We start from the raw sequence: 18571 nt of genomic DNA on the forward strand, positions 1-18571 counted from the left end.
TAACCATCTAATTGCCTTGTTCACAGATTATACTGTATGTACTGTACATGCTTGATATTACTGCATTATGAATTTGTTCTCATTAGCAACAATATTAACACTGTATGATGGTAGGTCAGGTAATCTATAACAAACACCAAAGATAGAATTCGTAATATTATTATTATTATTATTATTATTATTATTATTATTATTATTATTATTATTATTTCCTACAGTAATCACACTTTCTGGACTTTGCCTTTGATCCGTTGGTAAACTTTTCGGGGATTATTGGCTAAGTCGGTCGGTCTCCCTGTCGGTCGCTTGGTCTATCGGTCGCGTGGTCTGATGGTCGCGTGGTCCGTCGGTCGCGTGGTCCGTCGGTCGCGTGGTCCGTCGGTCGCGTGGTCCGTTGGTCGCTTGAAACAGGAATCTCCCGTCTGTAAATAATTGTGTATTTTTTTTTATGTTTCAGGATCTAAGATGAACGCTGGTCATAGAAACGTTTCAACAGACTTTTTCACTTGTTCACTTTTCAGGCTGTGGCTTGGTGCTGTCGGGCGAGGGGTCATCTATCAGCACACCAACAGTAAACCTACACTCCCCTACTACTACTACCACACACACACGAACATTACTCACCCACACACTACATAGACAAATATAAACACGATAAACACACACACACACACACACACACACACACACACACACACACACACACACACACACAGCAGTAGCACATTAGGAGCCAGACGACTACTGACAGTATACTAAGCTGCTCCCAAGATGAGGAGACCGAGTCCTTCGCTTCTTTTAGTAACTATCCTTCTACAGGCAGGTAAGCATTCTGTTAATGACCTAAAATCCTTCTTCAGGTAGGTAATAATCTTGCTAATGACCTAAAATCCTCTTATAGGCAGGTAGACAAAATATAAAGGATCTACAATTTCCTCTGAGATATTCTACCCTTAAAATCCCTTTATTTCCTTGAATCCTCTGACCCCTTAAATCCTTTCCTTTAAATGTAATCCCTTTAAGCCCTCTGCATTATTGATCCCCTACCTCTTAAGTCCCTCAATCTGTACCATAGTATATCAGCCGTTTTCTCCTCTGTTCCAGGAGTAGATATATTGCATAACGCTGGCCATTACATTCCATTCCAGGTCATTCTCGCTTATTCCATGTCATTCCAGTACACTCCAACCCATTCCGGTTTACTCCATGACACTCGAGCAAATTCCAATCAATTCTCGGCTATTCTAATCCATTTTAGAAAACTCTTATTCATTCCACGTCCATTCATCACACACCACACATCAATCCAGAGGAGAACTGATGGAATTTGAACTTTTTTTTTCTTCTGTAGAATGTACAGTGTTGTCTTGTCAGTAGTACCTACATTAAACTTTTAAGGAAACTTTGACATGTATATCAGGTATTTACTGTACATACAGTATATGTTGGCCTATATTACACAATGCTCCGCGCAGAATTCGATTCTTAGACCTGAGCACGTCAGTTCTAGGCGATAACCAATACAGCAACCAATCAATTATGTTGCCATCCTTTCCGTCTGGGGGTTGGTGGTCACTTACCACTTCTGAAACTTTTTCGGGTCGTCAACTTAGATAAGTCTCTCCGAGAGCACATCTTTCAGTTTTATTCATGACGTTATAATGCTCAAATAAAGTCTTTAAGCACGTAACGAAGTTAATTATTACACTGGTCGATCAACAATTAAAAATTATAAGACACTGTAAAACTTTTTTCTTAATTCATTTACCTAAGTCTCCACCTTCCCCTGCCTGTCCTCCATGACACTACAAACACCTGTGACTTATAGTTGACACTTCTATTATGGATATTTGTTGTGGCCAAGTAAGAAGGTTTGAATTGTGGACGCATCAAGTGTGTATCTATCTATAAAAGTATATTAACTCGTGGACAAGGCTTTAAATCTGTATTTCTATTACCAACGTGAAACTTTCATGTTGTATGAGTGTGTTTGTGTATGTACAACAATGCATGTATGTATGTATGTATTTGACCTTGTACGTACATGTCTGTATGTTCAAATATGTCTGTGTATATGTATGTATCAGAGAGAGAGAGAGAGAGAGAGAGAGAGAGAGAGAGAGAGAGAGAGAGAGAGAGAGAGAGAGAGAGAGAACTTGTAATTATCAACCAAAAAACTCAATTCACATCAATTTCATTAATATTTAACACATAGTTATCATCAACTTACCTTTAACCGTTCCTATCAACCTAATCTAAATCATGTCTACTCTTCTATTCATACTCATCACATTAAATCATTCAATTATTCTCCCTTAAAAGCACATAACAAACATCCAATGAGTCAAAAAGCACACATCCAACAAGGCCAAAGTCTTTATAACTTTGGTGGCAAGAGCGAGATTCACATCCCAAACCATTCAACTTTCACCTTAACGACTGAGTTGAGAGAGGGAGAGGAGTGAAAACGCGTCTCTCTTCTTTATTTCAATATTCATTTTTTCACCTAATCAGTTTCCACGGTAATATGAAAGGCGATCATTACACAGCTGTGAGACGCGTAATTGGCGGGACCTGGAAGAGGTGTGGGTCTCGTTTGAAAAGGTCGTGGGGAGTCCTTCGTTAAATAGCTCCTCCTCCTCCTCCTCCTCCTTCAGTGTACGTGCTCATGATGCCCTTTATCCCTGGAGATGCTCTCGCCTGGGTCATCTTAGTTCGGACTTTATTATTACCTATGACAAATAAGTCCAGTATTAATATACAGCACAGGGTGCTTCGGAAAAACGTTTCATAATTCTGGGACGTATTCCTGAGACATACAGTACACAAGTATAAATGACTTCATGACCATAGTATTAAAACCCCATACTTTCGGAATTATAAAATCTACGAGGTATAAATGAGATATCTAGTGCTATTAGTACAATTTAATTACAATCATATGCACTCTCATGTGGATTTTATAATAAATGTTTAAGGGACACGTTCGAGGACCCCTGGGGTGTTGGGAATGCTTGTGGCACTGTTTGCACTCGGTACCACAATTCCTCGAGTTGGGACTTTACTTTTAACGTGACCCTACAACTAGAAGTCAGGGGTATTTAGATATGATGATCGAGGTGGCTAAGGAACAGGGTCGCCACGCCCTATCCACCTGCGTTGTTACTCGACCAAAATTAGCTGGCACACCATCATGTGTGTACAGTACCACAGTTGTTGACGTATCCTGATGGCACATCCTCAAGCATCACTGGCAAAGTGTTCTTAAGAAACTGTGTGTATGTTTCACCTGTCAGTCCCTGGGGTTAGCAGATATGGGCCATTGGGCCAACAAGGTGGTCACCAATAATACCGGCCCAAACATTGTTTGCGAATCGTACCTGATGAGATGTACGTGTCATTGCATGTGAATTGTCAACAGACCAGGTATACGTATTGAGTACATTAACAAACGTTGCTTCATCTGCAAAAAGCACCAGAGATGGAAACAGACGGTTTTGAGCTTACTGCCTAAGCAGCCATTGACAAAACTGCAACCACTGAGGTATAGTATTTTTCAGTTACATGTTGGACCTTTTGATGGTGGTATAGATAAAACTGATGTTTGCGTAGGGTCCTCCAAACGGTAGACACGGACACCTGCACATTGTCGGCGATTCTCGAATACTTGTCCCAGGATCGTCTTCAATGATGGCCTTCTTCTGCCAATTGTAACTGCACGTGGTCGAAAGGTATCAGTTTCTCGTAACCGACGATCAACGCGAGAAACGTTGGACGTGAAAGCATCGTGTGATCCGGATAACGTTCCCTGTGCAGCCCTACGGTCTCCGCTGCATTTCCTCCAGCTGCCCCTGGTGTGAGATGCATATCCACATATTCGCTTAATGAATACTCCTCCATGTCTAGGTACTGTACGTGTGCTTTCCCAACCTTGGACTTTGGACCACTGCAGATTACTTCTTCCCCTGCGGGTTGGCATATTTGTGTCTGGCTTCAGAAACAAGCGCGTGACAACTTAAGTTGAGGGTGTCAAGGGCAAATAGGTAGTAAGTAGAAGGCAGCTACCAAATAGGGAGGTACTACCGCCTGGGAAGATCACTCGACAGCCGGACCCGGAGCTGTGAAGACCGCCCTCTCTCTGCTGCCATTATTGGCCAACTTTCCTGACCGGACCATCCGCTACTGACATCGTCGACAACATCTCACGAGCGTTTTCGGTTTATCAAGCATTAGTTTGCCCTCCCCACTGGTGGTGTGAGTGACCCACACTACAGCTGTAGAACAGCTATAGCATGATATTCCCGATGTGGTTTGAGATCTTTTCCTTCTACTACTATTTTTCCTTTTTTCGAACTGGCCTAGGGACCTGCACCCTCAAAAGTGTATTCGTCCTGTGGTCCCCCCAGTAACTGTTCACCTCCCTCCCAGGAGATTGTGAACACGAAAGGGGGTTGGAGCAAGACCCCATCCCTCTACCGTGGCTTTCCAGGAAAACCGTGATCGTGCGGGTCCACCTGGAAAGAGGGTAGCAATCCTCATCCTTACGCAATAAGCACACTTAACTCACGTCTATAAGTGAGCAGTCACATACACTAGGAAGTAGGTTTCCCCAAACGGGGCTCCGGGAGAGAAGCTCAGGAACCACTCTACGACCACCCGGCCATCAAGTGCCTGTGGGGAGTGTTGAAATTCCTCTGCTACTTACTCAACCGGAATAGGTAGGCTCTGAACAACAACAAAAGAACTCCAAAGAAGAAGAAAACACCACTTAACAACCGGTTATGGAGTGCGTACGCCCTCCTAACCGCGATCCCCGCCTGAACCGCCAACCCGACGACCCAAACCACGACAGGCTCCGCTCAGAGAAAGAGGACTAGCTGCGGGCCTTCCACGAATCATGAAAACCAAGAACAACGTCATCTACACCACTGCCACCGCCCCTAACAACTCCACCACCACCACCACCACCACCACTGCCACCGCCACTGAGGACGACAACTGGACGAAGGTTGTAAACAAAAAATGCCGACGTGCTTTTTCGGGAAGCGAAATCCGTCAAGCAGCCCAAAAGGCACCCATCACCACCACCAGCTCGCCCCGAACGACACTGCCAAAATTCCGGATCTTGAAAACGGACACGAAAACGACTTATGCCGCCAACACAGAGATGGAGAAACAAAATCCTCTGGCCAAGTTCTCAGTGCGGCCCAACTTAATGAGGGAGATAATTATTCACCCCAAAGACAAGGACTCCGCCACCACCCTCGACACTTACCTGAAAAACACCACCACCGTTGCATCAACCAAGCTGGACCCCGCCCAGAAACTGATGAAGTCGGTAGTCCTCCAATCCCCAAGGGAGCTACCCCTCGAACCCCTGGAGAACCACCCGAAGATCCTAAAAGCCGAGAGATGCTCTCCCCCGACCGACAAGACGGCCACCACAAAACAAGTGCTCATAACGCACTACGGTTCACCCCCCAGCACCATAGACCTCAAAACCTGGGGAATCTACGGAGTGAGGCCCTTCGTTCCAGAGTCCCTGCGGTGCTTCAGATGCCAGAAATACGGGCATCATCAGACGAGGTGCACGTATAAGGAAATCTGCGCTGTCTGCGCGCAGAAGCAAAGCACACACTCGTGTCTCACCAAGCTGAAGAAGGGGGAAAAAATTGTCCCCAAGTGTGCCAACTGCGGGGGCAAACACCACGCCTGGAACCCTCGATGCCCCGAGAGGACAAAGAGGGTCCAGGCAAACCGACCAGCAGCAAGACCGGCCCCCACCGCCTGCACACCAGCCTCACCAAGTACCTTCGTGTAGGGAACCCAAAGGCAAAAAAAGCAAAGCCAACCCCCTCAACCGGTCAACACCCAAAGTGCAGCCCAGTTTCCTGGCCTCCCTACGGCCACACCTCAGCCCCCCAAGCAGCAGACAACGACAACAACTACAAAAAAGACAAAAAAAGCACACACCAAGGCACCAGATGGAGTGAAACACGAATCATCCCTAGCCAAGGTACTGACAACCTTCGCGGAGGGCTTAGCCGGACTACTGGGCCACAAGATCCAGCCTACACAGCTCCAAATACTCATGGGGAGCGTCCTCGGGCAAGTCGCCACAGCTCCAGCCACCTCAGCGGAGGACACCATGCCGGCTTCTACACGAGTGACAGCTTAGGTACACTCTACACCTAAAAAGGCCACCAGGGAACCAAAGAAACCGTCAGCTAACAGAAAGAAACTGGACGTTTCAGCTCTCCTGAGCCGAACCACAGCCCAGAAGGCAAAAACCACCACAGAACAAGATATGAACCTTATCCAATCGGAATCAGACCTGAACATATCCATCGTGGACCACCAGAAGTCCCCGATGAAAAAGTGGTGGAAAACACCAGCACCCTGACCATCCTTTCATGGAATGCTCTGGGCATCAAAAACAAGAAACACCTCCTGCAAGAAGCAGCAGCCAAGGACAAGCTTGACATTATACTACTACAAGAAACACTCCTACAAGAACACCACTGTTTCAAATTCAGTGGATACAAAACATACAAGAGGCATTTCACGCAGGCGTCGACAAGAGGATGTATGATCTTCGTCAAGTCGAGCATACCCTCCTCCGAGGTCATGCAGCAATTGCCATGTGGGGAAAACATTGACACACAGGCCGTCAAAGTAACCCTCCAAGAACGGGAAATAACTGTCCACAACATCTACAACAACCCAAGGGGCTCACTGGAGGTGACTCAATTATTCGGTTCGACCGCCGACCACATAGAAGGGGATTTCAATGCACATCATTCCTTCCTAAGCTCAATAAGCCCCACAAATGAAGATGACCTACACCTATACACCACCTTTCAAGACACACCCGAGATCGCCCTTCTAAACACCGGAGAGCCCACCCACATTAGGGGAGGAAGGCTAGATCAAACCTTCGTCTCCAGTGCACTACAGCCTTCGGTCTCCTGGCAGCTACACCTCACGCTGACCAGCGACCACTTTGCCACCCTAACAACACTGATGGTGAACAAACTCCCCACTCCACCCCCACCGAGATGGAGATACAATACCCAAAAGGCTTTTTTTGGGGGGGTGGCGAATATTACCTACGCGGACCTTAAGCTAAAATGCTGGTCCACCCACTGCTGGGATAAAACACCAGCATCTTTTTTTTAGTTAACTGTACATCACCACTAGCGTGGGGGTAGATGCTCGGCAAGAAACTGTAGAGTTTCTTGAGAGTGGTTGGTGTTGTCAGCCTTTTGGCAACCTTCTCTGCTGTGATAGGGGGTTGTATGTTTCTCCTAGCTAATTGTGTTCCAGGGCACTCTATGAGGTAGTGCTGCAGTGTGTTTTCGGCTCCGCTGTCGCAGGTCTTGCACATGCGCTGCTCTGCTGGTACTTGTAAAATGATTTCCCATATGCATGGTTATCCCAGTCTCAGTCGGTGGAAGTTGACTTCTTCCCTTCCTGTTATATCCTTCATGAATGGTGGTCTCTCATAATTCGTGACCAGATAGTACCACCTGGCCGATCGTGATACTGGTGTTGATCTTCTATGTTTGTCTATTTTCCACTGGGCAGTTCGTGTTATTGTGGTCTTCTTTATTTGCTCCTGACTGGGCGGGATGTTCATCTCAATGTTTCGCTGTCCTAACGCACTACAGCAGCCTTGGCAGCAGCATCAGCTCGTTCATTCCTGGGATTCTGATATGACTGGGCACCCAGTTAATGATAACTTGCCGATCTTGTAGTTTTAACCCTTGCAGTAGGCCAACAACGGATGTTTTGAGATGAATGTTGTCTCTAGGCTCTCTGTATTGTAGTGCTTCAATAGCACATCGTGAGTCAGTGTGTATTACAACGCCTTGTTGACTGTTTATGGAAGCGTGTCTTAGGGCTCCAAGTATGGCAGCTTGCTAAACTTGCAAAGTAGAGCATCCATCTGAGTGTTCTCCAAAGGGACGTGTTACCTCCTTCTATGGTGAAGGCTGCTCCTGCCTTCATACCGATGGACTCTACGGAAACGTCTGTGTAATACACTGTACTATTGTGTGGTGTGAGAGCCTTCATGTTTCTCTCTGCTACCTGTCGGAGCTCATGTGGGTTACAGTCAGCCTTTCTTGTCCCAGTTTGTAGAATGTTGAAGACTGCTGTCGGGGACTCCCACGGTGCTGGGGTGCTGTAGTCTGGACTCATTGTATCAGGTCCTTTGCTGAGGATTGTGTCTTTCATTTTCAGTCGATTTACAGCGTCAGCTGCACACAATAGCCATGTTTTCTTGTTAAAGACATCTCTGTTAAGGTTCAGTGCTCGTAAGAGTCCATTCTTGATGTCGTTTTCCCGAGCCCTGGTAATCAGTTTTGTTGCAAAACACGCTGTTAATCGTTCTGCTCTGGTTTGGAGAGATGTGAGACCTGTCTCCATGTGTAAGTTTTAAATTTTTGTCCACATAGGTGCCTTGACAATAACTCTCATAGAGTTATTCTGGGCAACCTCCAATTTCGCCCACTACCACTCAGACAGTGTGTTAAGAGCCGGTGTCGCATAGTCTGTTAATGATCGAATGGCATGTACATATAGCGTTCTTAGGACTACATGTCCCGCACCCACCTTAGGTCCCGTCATGACTCTCATCATGTTGACTCTCTTGCCTATTCGGTCTCTTAGATATTTTATCTCAGTGTCAAATTTGAGGCCTTTGTCAATCCAGATGCCCAGGTATTTGTATACATTGACCCATTGTAGGGCACTACCTTGTATTTGCAGTTGTGTCACCGGCTCATTGTGTCCAATCCTCATGGCTTTCGATTTTGGGATTGATATCTTGAGCCCGAGACTCATACATTCTTCACTGATGAGGTCTAGTGCTCTTTGGACTTTGCTGATTTGATTTCTGCCTTTTACTATCAGTGCTAAGTCATCAGCATAGCATAGCAGTTTGGTACCCTCTTGAAAGGGGAGCCGACACAAGTTTTCCATGAGGATGTTGAAGAGAGTTGGACTAAGAACTCCTCCTTTGGTGATCTGAAACTTGTCCTTTACAGGTAACTCTTGCTTTTCTGTTTTGGAGATAGTCAGCAATCCAAGCCAGTAGGCATCCCTTGAGGCCTTTCCGGGCCAGAGTGGCAACAGTGGCCTGTGCATTTGCCAGCTCAAATGCTTTCTCTAGATCAAGGAAAACTACGATTGCCTTATTTTGACCAATCGATCCCAGGAGAGTGGCCAAACTGTGTGCAGTGCTGAGACCTTTAGTGAGTCCAAAGATATTGTGGTGAAGTGGTCCAGTTTTCCAGAGGAGTCGTGTAAGGACCATCCTTTCGGCGGTTTTGCCGATGCATGCTGAAATTCTGGGGATCATTGGGTTTGGGAATAGGAACAATGTTTGCTCTTTTCCAAGCTGACGGTAGTTTGCCTGCTGACCACGATGTGTTGATAACTGTTAGGAGAGCAAGTTCACCAGCAAGTCCTGCATTGCTGAGCAATTAATAGGTTATACCATCACTGCCAGGAGTGGTGTCTTTGCTTGTTTTCCTGGCCCTTCTGATTTCTTCTATAAAAAACAGACAGTCTGTAGTGTCAGTTTGTTCAATTGCATGTCTGAATACTACTTCTCTCTCCAGTTGTACTTCCTGTAGATGAAGTCTTATTTCTGGAGGTAGTTGAGCTGATGACGAGCGTTCTGCAAAGTGCTCTGCCAAGCGATTTGCTTCCTGTAGTGGCTAGGGGGGGGGGGGCTGGAGCTCTGGACAGTTTTCCTGTTGCTATCCTGAGTTTTCTCCAGAGTTCACTCAGGCTGGTGTGTGCATTAATGGTTGTACACCACTCGAGCCATTTGTCTTCCCTAATTTTCTGAGTAATTTGACGAGCATGTTGGACAGCAGCTCTCAAGAGTTTCACTCCCTCAGGGGAAGGGTACTGTCGGAGATGTCTTCTGAATGTGTTGATTCTGTGATTCTGTTCTCTGACCTCATCATGTAGAACCGGTAGTCTTTGTGGTGTCTATTTGTAGGGTTTGTTTTTGGTATTGCTTCTTCTGCTGCGTGTTGTGTGGCATCAGTAAGGTCATGGTTTAGTTGGTCAATATCTTCTGCTGGTTCATAGTTCGAATACCATTTTTGGAGTTCATCTTGATATAATTTCCAATTTGCTTTCTTGGTTTTCCATCTAGGTGGCGGACGTGGGGGAGGAGGGAGTAGCTCCATCCTCAAAGTGGTTGTCGTTGCAAAGTGGTCACTGGTCAGTTCATTGTCTCTCTCCCACTGAGTTACTGGAACGAGCTCAGTGGAGATGAATGTGAGGTCCAATGTTCCTCCCAGTATGTGTGTTGGTTCCCCAGTATTAATGAGCGTTATTTCTGGAACATCTGTCAGCAGTTCCACTAGGTGATGACCATCCTGGTTCATTCTTGTGGTCGGATTAATCGTTGGATGGTGGGCATTGAAGTCCCCAGCAATGAGCACAAGTTCCTGTGTTGCTTGTGTCAGTAGGTCACCGGCTTCTAGTCGTTTGGGTGGCGGTTTATAGATATTGTATACTACAACACTGTCGTTTGCCAGGTGCATCCGAACAGCTTGTGCCTCTACTCCATCTCCACAGCGAACTGGTTCTACTTCTGAACTGGGATGGTCGCCCTGACGAGAATGATGCTGCCATGGGAGTTGGGCCCCTTTGGTACAGAGTACTGTTGGTATCCAGGCAAGTGGAATTGTTTTTCTTTGGACATCAGGGTTTCTTGCAGAATGAAGACATCAATATTTTTAGCTATGGCTGCTGCATGTACTGTACAGTATGCCGTTTGTTGGACAGGCCTTGTACATTCCACTGTGTTATCTTGAGATGACAAGGAGGTGGGGCATTATCTCCTCGTCGCTGGTGCTGTAGTTGCTCTCGGCGTTCATGGTTGAGTCGCTCTCCTCCTCGACCGTTAGGAATGGTGGCTGTTTCTTGGGCACCTGCTCTAAGGGAGGAGCAGGAGGTGGAATTTCGCTTGTTTTGGGAGGTATCGCGGGAGTTTTTTCTTCTCTCTTCAGGGTGCTGTCGCTCTTGCCTGTGATCGTGTGTTTGCTGACGGTCTATGTGTGTTGTTCTATTCCTCGTGATCTGTTGCGAGGGGCTTGAGGTTTCACGGTTTTGAGTGATCTCTCGGATGGCAAGTTCTTCTTCTTGTTTGATAGCTGACTCAAGGGCGTCGTCTGTTCCACTTGTAGTTGTGGAGTTTTGGGGGTCTGGTCTTCCTGCATCTTTTCTGTGAGCTGTGTCATAACTGCATTTGTTATATTTTCGGTGCTGGTATCTTGTTTCTTTATTATAGTAGAGAAAGTCACTATCATAATGGTGATCATCTGTTTTATTTTTTCTTCTGTGAATGTCGCTTGTAGATTGGGAGGTTGGGGTGTATTCAGTTGGGTAGTCGCCCGAGGGGGTTGCAGTGTCCCAGGCAATATGGTGTTCTCCACCAATACTGGAATGTTCTGTGCTTTTACTGCTATACAGCTCTGGAGCTGCGGTTGTGGAGTCCATTGATTTGTCATGGTTTCCTGCATGGACTGATTTGTCCTGGTGTCTTCAATTTTGTCCTGTAGCCTGGTGGAGAAAGTGTAGGGAAGGAATCCTCTGACAGTTGGGGCAGAGTGGGTGTTGGGTTGACTGCTTTCTGTCGCTGTTGACCCCACACGAATGTGCTCTGTGGTGCTTCTGTTGTGTTTTGTGGTTGAATTTTTGCCATTGCAACTTTCATCTGCTCTCTCCTCTCTGGGCATGATGTTTCTGTCCACAATTTGGGCACTTGGCTGTCGTGGTGGCTCCTTCCTTGTGTTTTTGAATGCACATTTCTGTCTTGTGGTTTTGGCTGCAGATGCCACATCTCACTTTTTTGTGGCACCTGGATTGGTGATGTCCAAATTCCTGACATTTGTAGCATCGTAGTGGTTCTGGGACAAAAGGACGCAACTTGTAAGTCCACCAGTTGCCTAGGTCTACCTCCTCTGGAACTGTCCCCTTGATGTCCACTAGCACTTGCCTTGTCTGTGTTTTGTCCTGACTCGTAACACAACGCTCTGCCTTGGTCACGTTTGGATGTTTTATGATGACTTCTACAGGTAGTTCCAGAGGATATCGTAGTAGGACCATTCTGGTTGTTTTCTCTTCGGGGTCTAATGGTATTATGTTGATCGTCTTCCCGTTGAGGTTGGTGACCTCGCTGAGGATCTTGGCTGTGTTGTGGTCTTGAGGGGAAAGTATCAGGTCTACAACCAGATTGGGCTTCACACTGAACTTGATGTTCTTGTATTCTAGTTCCAGTGCTACCACTTCTTCGTATGCATGGTTGAATTCAGTTACTTTGGGAATCTTGTACTTCATCACAGTCGGAATCGCAAAGGTGGGTGGTTCTGCCACGGGGTGGATTGCTGGGGACATATTGTCTATGTCGGAGATGTTGTTTTCCTTCCGATGCCTCTTGTGGCATTTTCCTTCCATTGGAACAGCTCAGACCCAACCAATCTTACTTTTTGCACTGTCACTATGTTGAAATGCCCTATGACCTTCTCCGCACCTAGTTATTATATATCATATGTGTATCACTTATGTTTCTTGTATATTATTTGTAAATCAAGAGACCCATTCCCCAATTATGAAACCGTATATTTTCAGCCTTCCGGCTGCCATGCTCTTTCAATAAACCGTTAATTATTATTAATACTTTATTGAACTATTTCCTTCTCCTATTACCCACACCTCTTTCATTACTTCTAGGAATCGTTGTAAGGTTATTCTTCGTAGGGCCAAGCGGAATTTTATAAAAAGAAAGTCAGCTGTCCTAACTAATTCTTCCTCCAGTAAACCCTTCTGGTCCTTAACCAAAAACATCTGTAATAACTTGTACACTCCTTTTCCTCCCCTCTTCCGACCTGATAACTCTATAATCAACTCTCCCCTGATAAAGCCAATCTCTTTGGCACCTTATTCTCCTCTATTCCACCTTAGACGATTCCTACTCTATCCCTCCTACTCCTACTCCTGCTACTGAACCTATGCACTTTCCTATAATCTCCACTCGCAGGGTTGCCGGTTTGTTGTCCAGGTTGGATGTGAGTAAGGCGCATGGACCGGACGGAATACCCCCTCGTGTTCTGAGGGAGTGTGTTGAAGCTCTGGCCCCTGTGCTTGCTCGCCTCTTTCGCCTCTGCCTCAAAACCCAAACTTTTCCTTCTTTTGGAAGCATGCCTTGGTTCAGCCCAACCCGAAGAAGGGTGACCATTCTAATCCCTCTAACTATTGCCCCATTGCCCTAAGTAGCTATTCTAGCTGTGTTGAATTAGTTGAGCCGCAGATCTATGCGGCATTCAGTGACTGTAGCCTCATAGTCAATATCTGCAGCTGTTGTCGGCATTGGGGCCGAAAATCTCGTTCCCCTGAGGCAGAAAAAAAAGCCGACCAAAGGAGAAAGAAGGACAGTCGACATCTCATCCAGGATGTAACATAACTTCTGGGCTGCTGCTTCTGTTCGGAGATCACTTCCGCGAGTCTTGCACTTGGTCCCATCCCACCAGTGGTTGTGAACACTAGAGGAGTGAAGCTGCCTTGATCAACGTTCTGAATTCTCTCCCCGTATTCCCTTATCTTGTCGTTCTCGTTCCTCTTGTGTGCAGCATCGAGAGCTAAGTTACGGTGACATGCGGCCAAGGGATCAAAAATCCTGATATCGAAGAAAGCTCACTGTTCCCGCGTCCAGAATCATCAAGCACTGACGTCAACATGGGCTTCGTTGGGTGTGTTTGAAGTCCAATGTTGGAAGATCTAACCGTTCAATGGAAGGAGGGTCAGTTCTACCATGACATCACGGCAGATTTCCTTCAACATATTTGCTGTGAGATCCCTTACTTCGTCATGCCTCATGCATATGAAGCCCCCTTTCTTGCACACCATGGCGTGATCGACGTCATAGGAAGAGCCACAAACGCATTGGGAGGGCAAACCTTCCAGTGGCCTACCGTACCTTAGAGCATTGGCATCTGTAAATTCTTGTTTATTGAGACTGAAACAATTTGCCCTTATCGGTAACATAGTTAACCAGTTCGAGACGCCCACCTCCTGCGCTATAGCTACTTTTATTTTCAAATTCTCTGGTACTTGCAACAACAGTTGCTGCAACTTATCACTTTGGCTGTGCTGTCGTTCTGTAGTAATGGACCTTCGAATCTTGTTTACTTCGCTGGTATTCACCTCCCCTGTTGCGTTCTGAGCTATTATGTGGTCCGTGAGGGCTGCCATGAGCTTAACTGAGTTTTGATGTTCGGTGGCAGCAATCTCCTCTGGATTGGTCATTCCCATAGCTCCCAGTCTCGGTGGTAGTGCAAGGAGTGATCTTTCTGCGGGGGTTAAGTGAGGGTGTTTCACTAATTTGGGAATGAAATTGATGCTGATAGCTTCTTCCAGAGGGTGGAGGAGGGGACCAATATCAGGGATAGTGCGCATCAGGTAGTTCCAGCGATGCTTGACTCCATGAATGAATGCCGCAAAAGCCGCATGAGGCTCTTCCACTGTAAGTGGCAAAATTAAATTAAATAAAATCCGAAACTATGGGGTATTGACATTATTCTTATGTACAGTCACCCAAAAAAGTCCTGTCGCGAACCACGAACCCCGAGATTCAGACTCGTGAAACCGAAGCAGTAGACACTGATACATTATTCTATCCATAAATGCTTTGGATTTCAAGGTGTCTGAATCCCGGGGTTCATGGTTCGCGACAGGACTTTTTTGGGTGACTGTACATCTCTCGAATACAACCCCAGAATTGTGAGACGAATTTCCGAAACCCCCTGTAGTTGGAATACCTATCTTATTTAGTAACAAGTGTAGTTATTATGATAGGGGCGTGTTGAAAGACCTAAGTTGTAGAAAATTATTTAAAAAATACCAACAATCACAATAATATATATAATAACCAGAATTTTGTATCTCTCATAATCATTAATTGTTGATGGATTACGTGGTTAATGACCTTAAAAGTTGAAGTTTAGTAGGTAATATAACCAATGAAATTTACTAAATGACTATCCAAAAATAAGGAGTCATTTGTTATATTTATTCATATTATATAACTTAGTTTACAATCTACAGTATATTTTATTTACTTCCATTGTTTATTATATTATGGTTATTCCCTCGTTTCTCTCTTTTATCCAGTTCTTCCTCTTAATTCTTTCACACTGCGCGTGTTCATTTATTCATCTACTTTACCTCTCTCTCTTTGTAAGTTTTATTTATTTACCCACTTCTTTATCCGTTCATAGTAATGTCATGTCTCTCTCTCTCTCTCTCTCTCTCTCTCTCTCTCTCTCTCTCTCTCTCTCTCTCTCTGCAGCGCTTAGATCCGACCCCTTCCCTCCTCCAGTCACCCCAGTCCCTTTATGTCACTTCCTCCTCTTTACTTTTTACCTCCCTTCCCCTCTCCTCTCCCCACTCTTCTTTCTCCTCTCCTCTCTCCCCTCCCCTTTCTCCTCTCCCTTCTCTTTCCCTCCACCTCTCCCCACCCATCCCTTTCCCCTGTCCTCTTTCTCCTTTCTCTCCTCTCCTTTCTCCTCTCCCTTCTCTACTCTCTCCCCTCACTTCCCCTCTCCCCTTACTTTCCATCCCTTCCCTTCTCTCCTCTCTCTTTCCTTCCCCTCCCTCTCTCCTTTCTCCCCGTTTCTCTCCTCGCTCACCCCCTTTCCTCGCCCCTCTTCTCTCTCTCTTTCCCCTCACCTCCTCTCCCTCACTTCCCTCTCTTCTTCTCCCTTCTCTCCTCTCTTACCTCCCTTCCCCTCTCTCCTCTCTCTCCTCTCTCCCCATCCCCTCTCGCCTTTTCCTTACATGAGAGAGAGAGAGAACTACAAAGAAAAGAAAAAATCCTCGAGAGATAAACACAGCGTTCGTAAAGCGTTTCATTAAATCTTTTGAATCCAGATTCTCTAAATATCTCCCATGAGAACAACATGAAAACAACATGGTAAAATATAGAGATAAACAGAATTCAAAGAAAATTAAATCATCGTTGAAAAGAATTATTATAAAAAAGAAACGTGAATTAAGTGTTACTATAAAAGAAAAAGCATGACGCCATTGTAACTAAGAAATACAAAAAATATAAAGTATAAAAAGAAAACATTGTAAAAAGAATAAATGAATACTAACCAAACAGATAATGCCATTGTAAATGTGCGAATAATTGTCAATAAGAAAAATATAGCCACTGTAAAAAATTGTAAATCATTTATCATTGTACAGACAGAGAGAGAGATAGGCAGACAGACATAGCTAGAGACTTCCATTTAAAAACAAGAGAAGCTAAAAAACATTTCGAAGTAGATAAATTATTAACAGCGAGACAGACAGACAGACAGACAGACAGAAACTCCCATTAGAGAAAAACATACAAGAATTGTTTTATTTAGAGACAAAGTATTGACAGAGAGAGACAGAAGATTCTCTTAATAATAGTGAGGAAGGAAAGATTTAAGTCGGGTCATTGTGGTTATGTCGGCCCTGAAGGCTTAGAAAGAGGGGGGCAGAGAGGACAGAGAGGAAGGGAAGGAGGGAAAGGAAGGAGAGTAGAGAGGTTAAGAAAGAAGTTTAGGAGAGAGAGGGGAGGGAAGGGGAGGGTAGGAGAGGGGGGAAATGGTTGGGGAGAAAAGGCCATTGCAAAGCAGGAGGAATAGGGGGAGAAGGGGGACGGAATGAAGGTGAGAGATGAGGAGAATAAAGTGAGGAAGTGAAAGGGAAATTAATTGAAAGGGAAAGAGAAGGCAGGTTTGGAAAAAAGGAAGAGAGGGAGGATGAGAGGAATGGAAGGGAGGAGAGGAAATAGAAGAGGGGAAGGAAGATAGGGACCATCGACAAAGGATTCAAAGACTTCGGAGGAAAGGGAGGGGAAGGAAGTGGGAAATGAGAGGGAGAAAAATGAAAGAGGGGAAAAGGGAGTGTAAGAGGAAGGTGGAATGAGAGATGATAAGAAGAACGTGAGATAGAGATAGGATGGAAAGATTGAAGGGGAAAGAGGAGAATGAGATGACGAGAGAGATGGAAAAATGAGGGTTTGGTGAATAGACAAAGGAAATAGGGAAGAGAATGAGGAAGGAGTCAAGCAGGATGAGAGGGCAGTTAGGAGAGGAGGATGAGGTGGAAAAGGAATGAGAAGAGGGATAAGAGAGAAAAAAAGATGAGATAGAGAGAGACAAGATGGAAAGAAAAGTAGAAGGAAGAAAATTGGAAAGGGGAGTAGAAAGAGGGTCAGGGAATACCACCATGGTCAGGGTCAATCCGAATTGTTTCCTATAATCTTTACCTCCTTGTTTCACCCCCCTCCTCAAACTATAACCCCCCTTTGTTCCTTCGCCTCCCCCTCACTGAACTCCCCCCTCCCCTCCTCTTGCTCCCAGGTAAACGGGTGTACAGGTGGGTATAAGGGGAACTAATTCCTGACTTTCGTGGGACTGGTGACCAATAACATCTTCCAAACTCTATATTCCCCTATGAGTGTTGTTGCCTCTGCAGTATCGACAAAGTAATGAAAAAAAAATAATGAGAAGGGATAATGTTAGATATTTTTTCTAGTTTATTTATCAACCACGTCTGTGTTAATTTGCATACTACATATCATTAACACCGTTGTATATTACCGCCAGTGTTAATCAACCTAACGAGCTTAATTCCATTTGTGGGTTTTCTCTTGAGCATTGCAGAGTGTTGTCCGTAAGATACTTATTATGTTGGTCTGTTTCAGATATTTCGGCTGTGTTGTAAGTCAGCCTAGAACCCGGGCTTCCTGATCAGACTGATGTATATATTTTCGCGAGCAGGGAAATTACTTCAAGTGTGGCAAATCGCAAATAGTGACCAATTTTTCATCATTCATTTTTATTTAATTTCTTGTCACGTTTCGTTATATTATAGTCTTACCAGTTTATCTTGATTACTTCTTTTAAAATTGTCCTTATAGTAGATCTTATTCAACAGTTTATTTTGTTGTTTTTTTTATTTCGTTATCGTTTGTTATGATAGTTTTAGTAATTTGTAATTTTGCTAGAAGGAAAATAAAACGCATGGAATTTATCGAACTAGAAAGACTGAGAAACTTAGGCTTTACATATAACGTTGAGGATATAATGTTAGAAATATTAATGGGTAAAATTGGGGGTAGGAAGGCCAGGGGAAGATATAGACCGAGATGGGTCATGAAATTAAATGGTGTGGTCACGGAGAGATGCAAGTCCAGGAAGAATTGGTAAAAACAAGCCGGAAATGGTGGAAGTGGTGGGCCGGGGTCGCCAACCCTAAGACCTAAAGTAGGTATCTTAATTAATTGATGAAGATTTGTTCAATGTTGTCTTATTTTAATATGATCCCTTACTACTTGGCTATATTTATTACATTTTCACTTCTTTACCACTTGGCTATATTTATTATTCTAATTAAATCCTTACCACTTGGCTATACTATTATTTAAATTAATTTCTTACAATGTTACAATATTTATATCATTAATAAATCCTGCACTTATTACTTTATTTATATTTTTAATGAT

General features: G+C 44.7%; 1 protein-coding gene and 1 long non-coding RNA gene across 2 annotated transcripts in view; both read left to right on the top strand.

Moving 5' to 3' along the window:
- The window catches only part of LOC121873201, a 112090-nt gene extending 111449 nt beyond the window's left edge, over nt 1-641 (top strand). Inside the window, exon 3 of the long non-coding RNA XR_006090206.1 lies at nt 522-641. This is a non-coding gene — a long non-coding RNA (uncharacterized LOC121873201). The remainder of the gene's footprint in view (nt 1-521) is intronic.
- A 12-nt stretch (nt 642-653) lies between these two features.
- The window catches only part of LOC121873200, a 43119-nt gene continuing 25201 nt past the window's right edge, over nt 654-18571 (top strand). The window contains exon 1 of the mRNA XM_042376553.1: nt 654-823. Coding sequence (XP_042232487.1) covers nt 772-823 — 52 coding nt within the window. The 5' untranslated portion in view covers nt 654-771. The remainder of the gene's footprint in view (nt 824-18571) is intronic.

This window comes from Homarus americanus, unplaced genomic scaffold (assembly GCF_018991925.1).
Source record: "Homarus americanus isolate GMGI-L3 unplaced genomic scaffold, GMGI_Hamer_2.0 scaffold32929, whole genome shotgun sequence".
NCBI lineage: Eukaryota > Metazoa > Arthropoda > Malacostraca > Decapoda > Nephropidae > Homarus > Homarus americanus.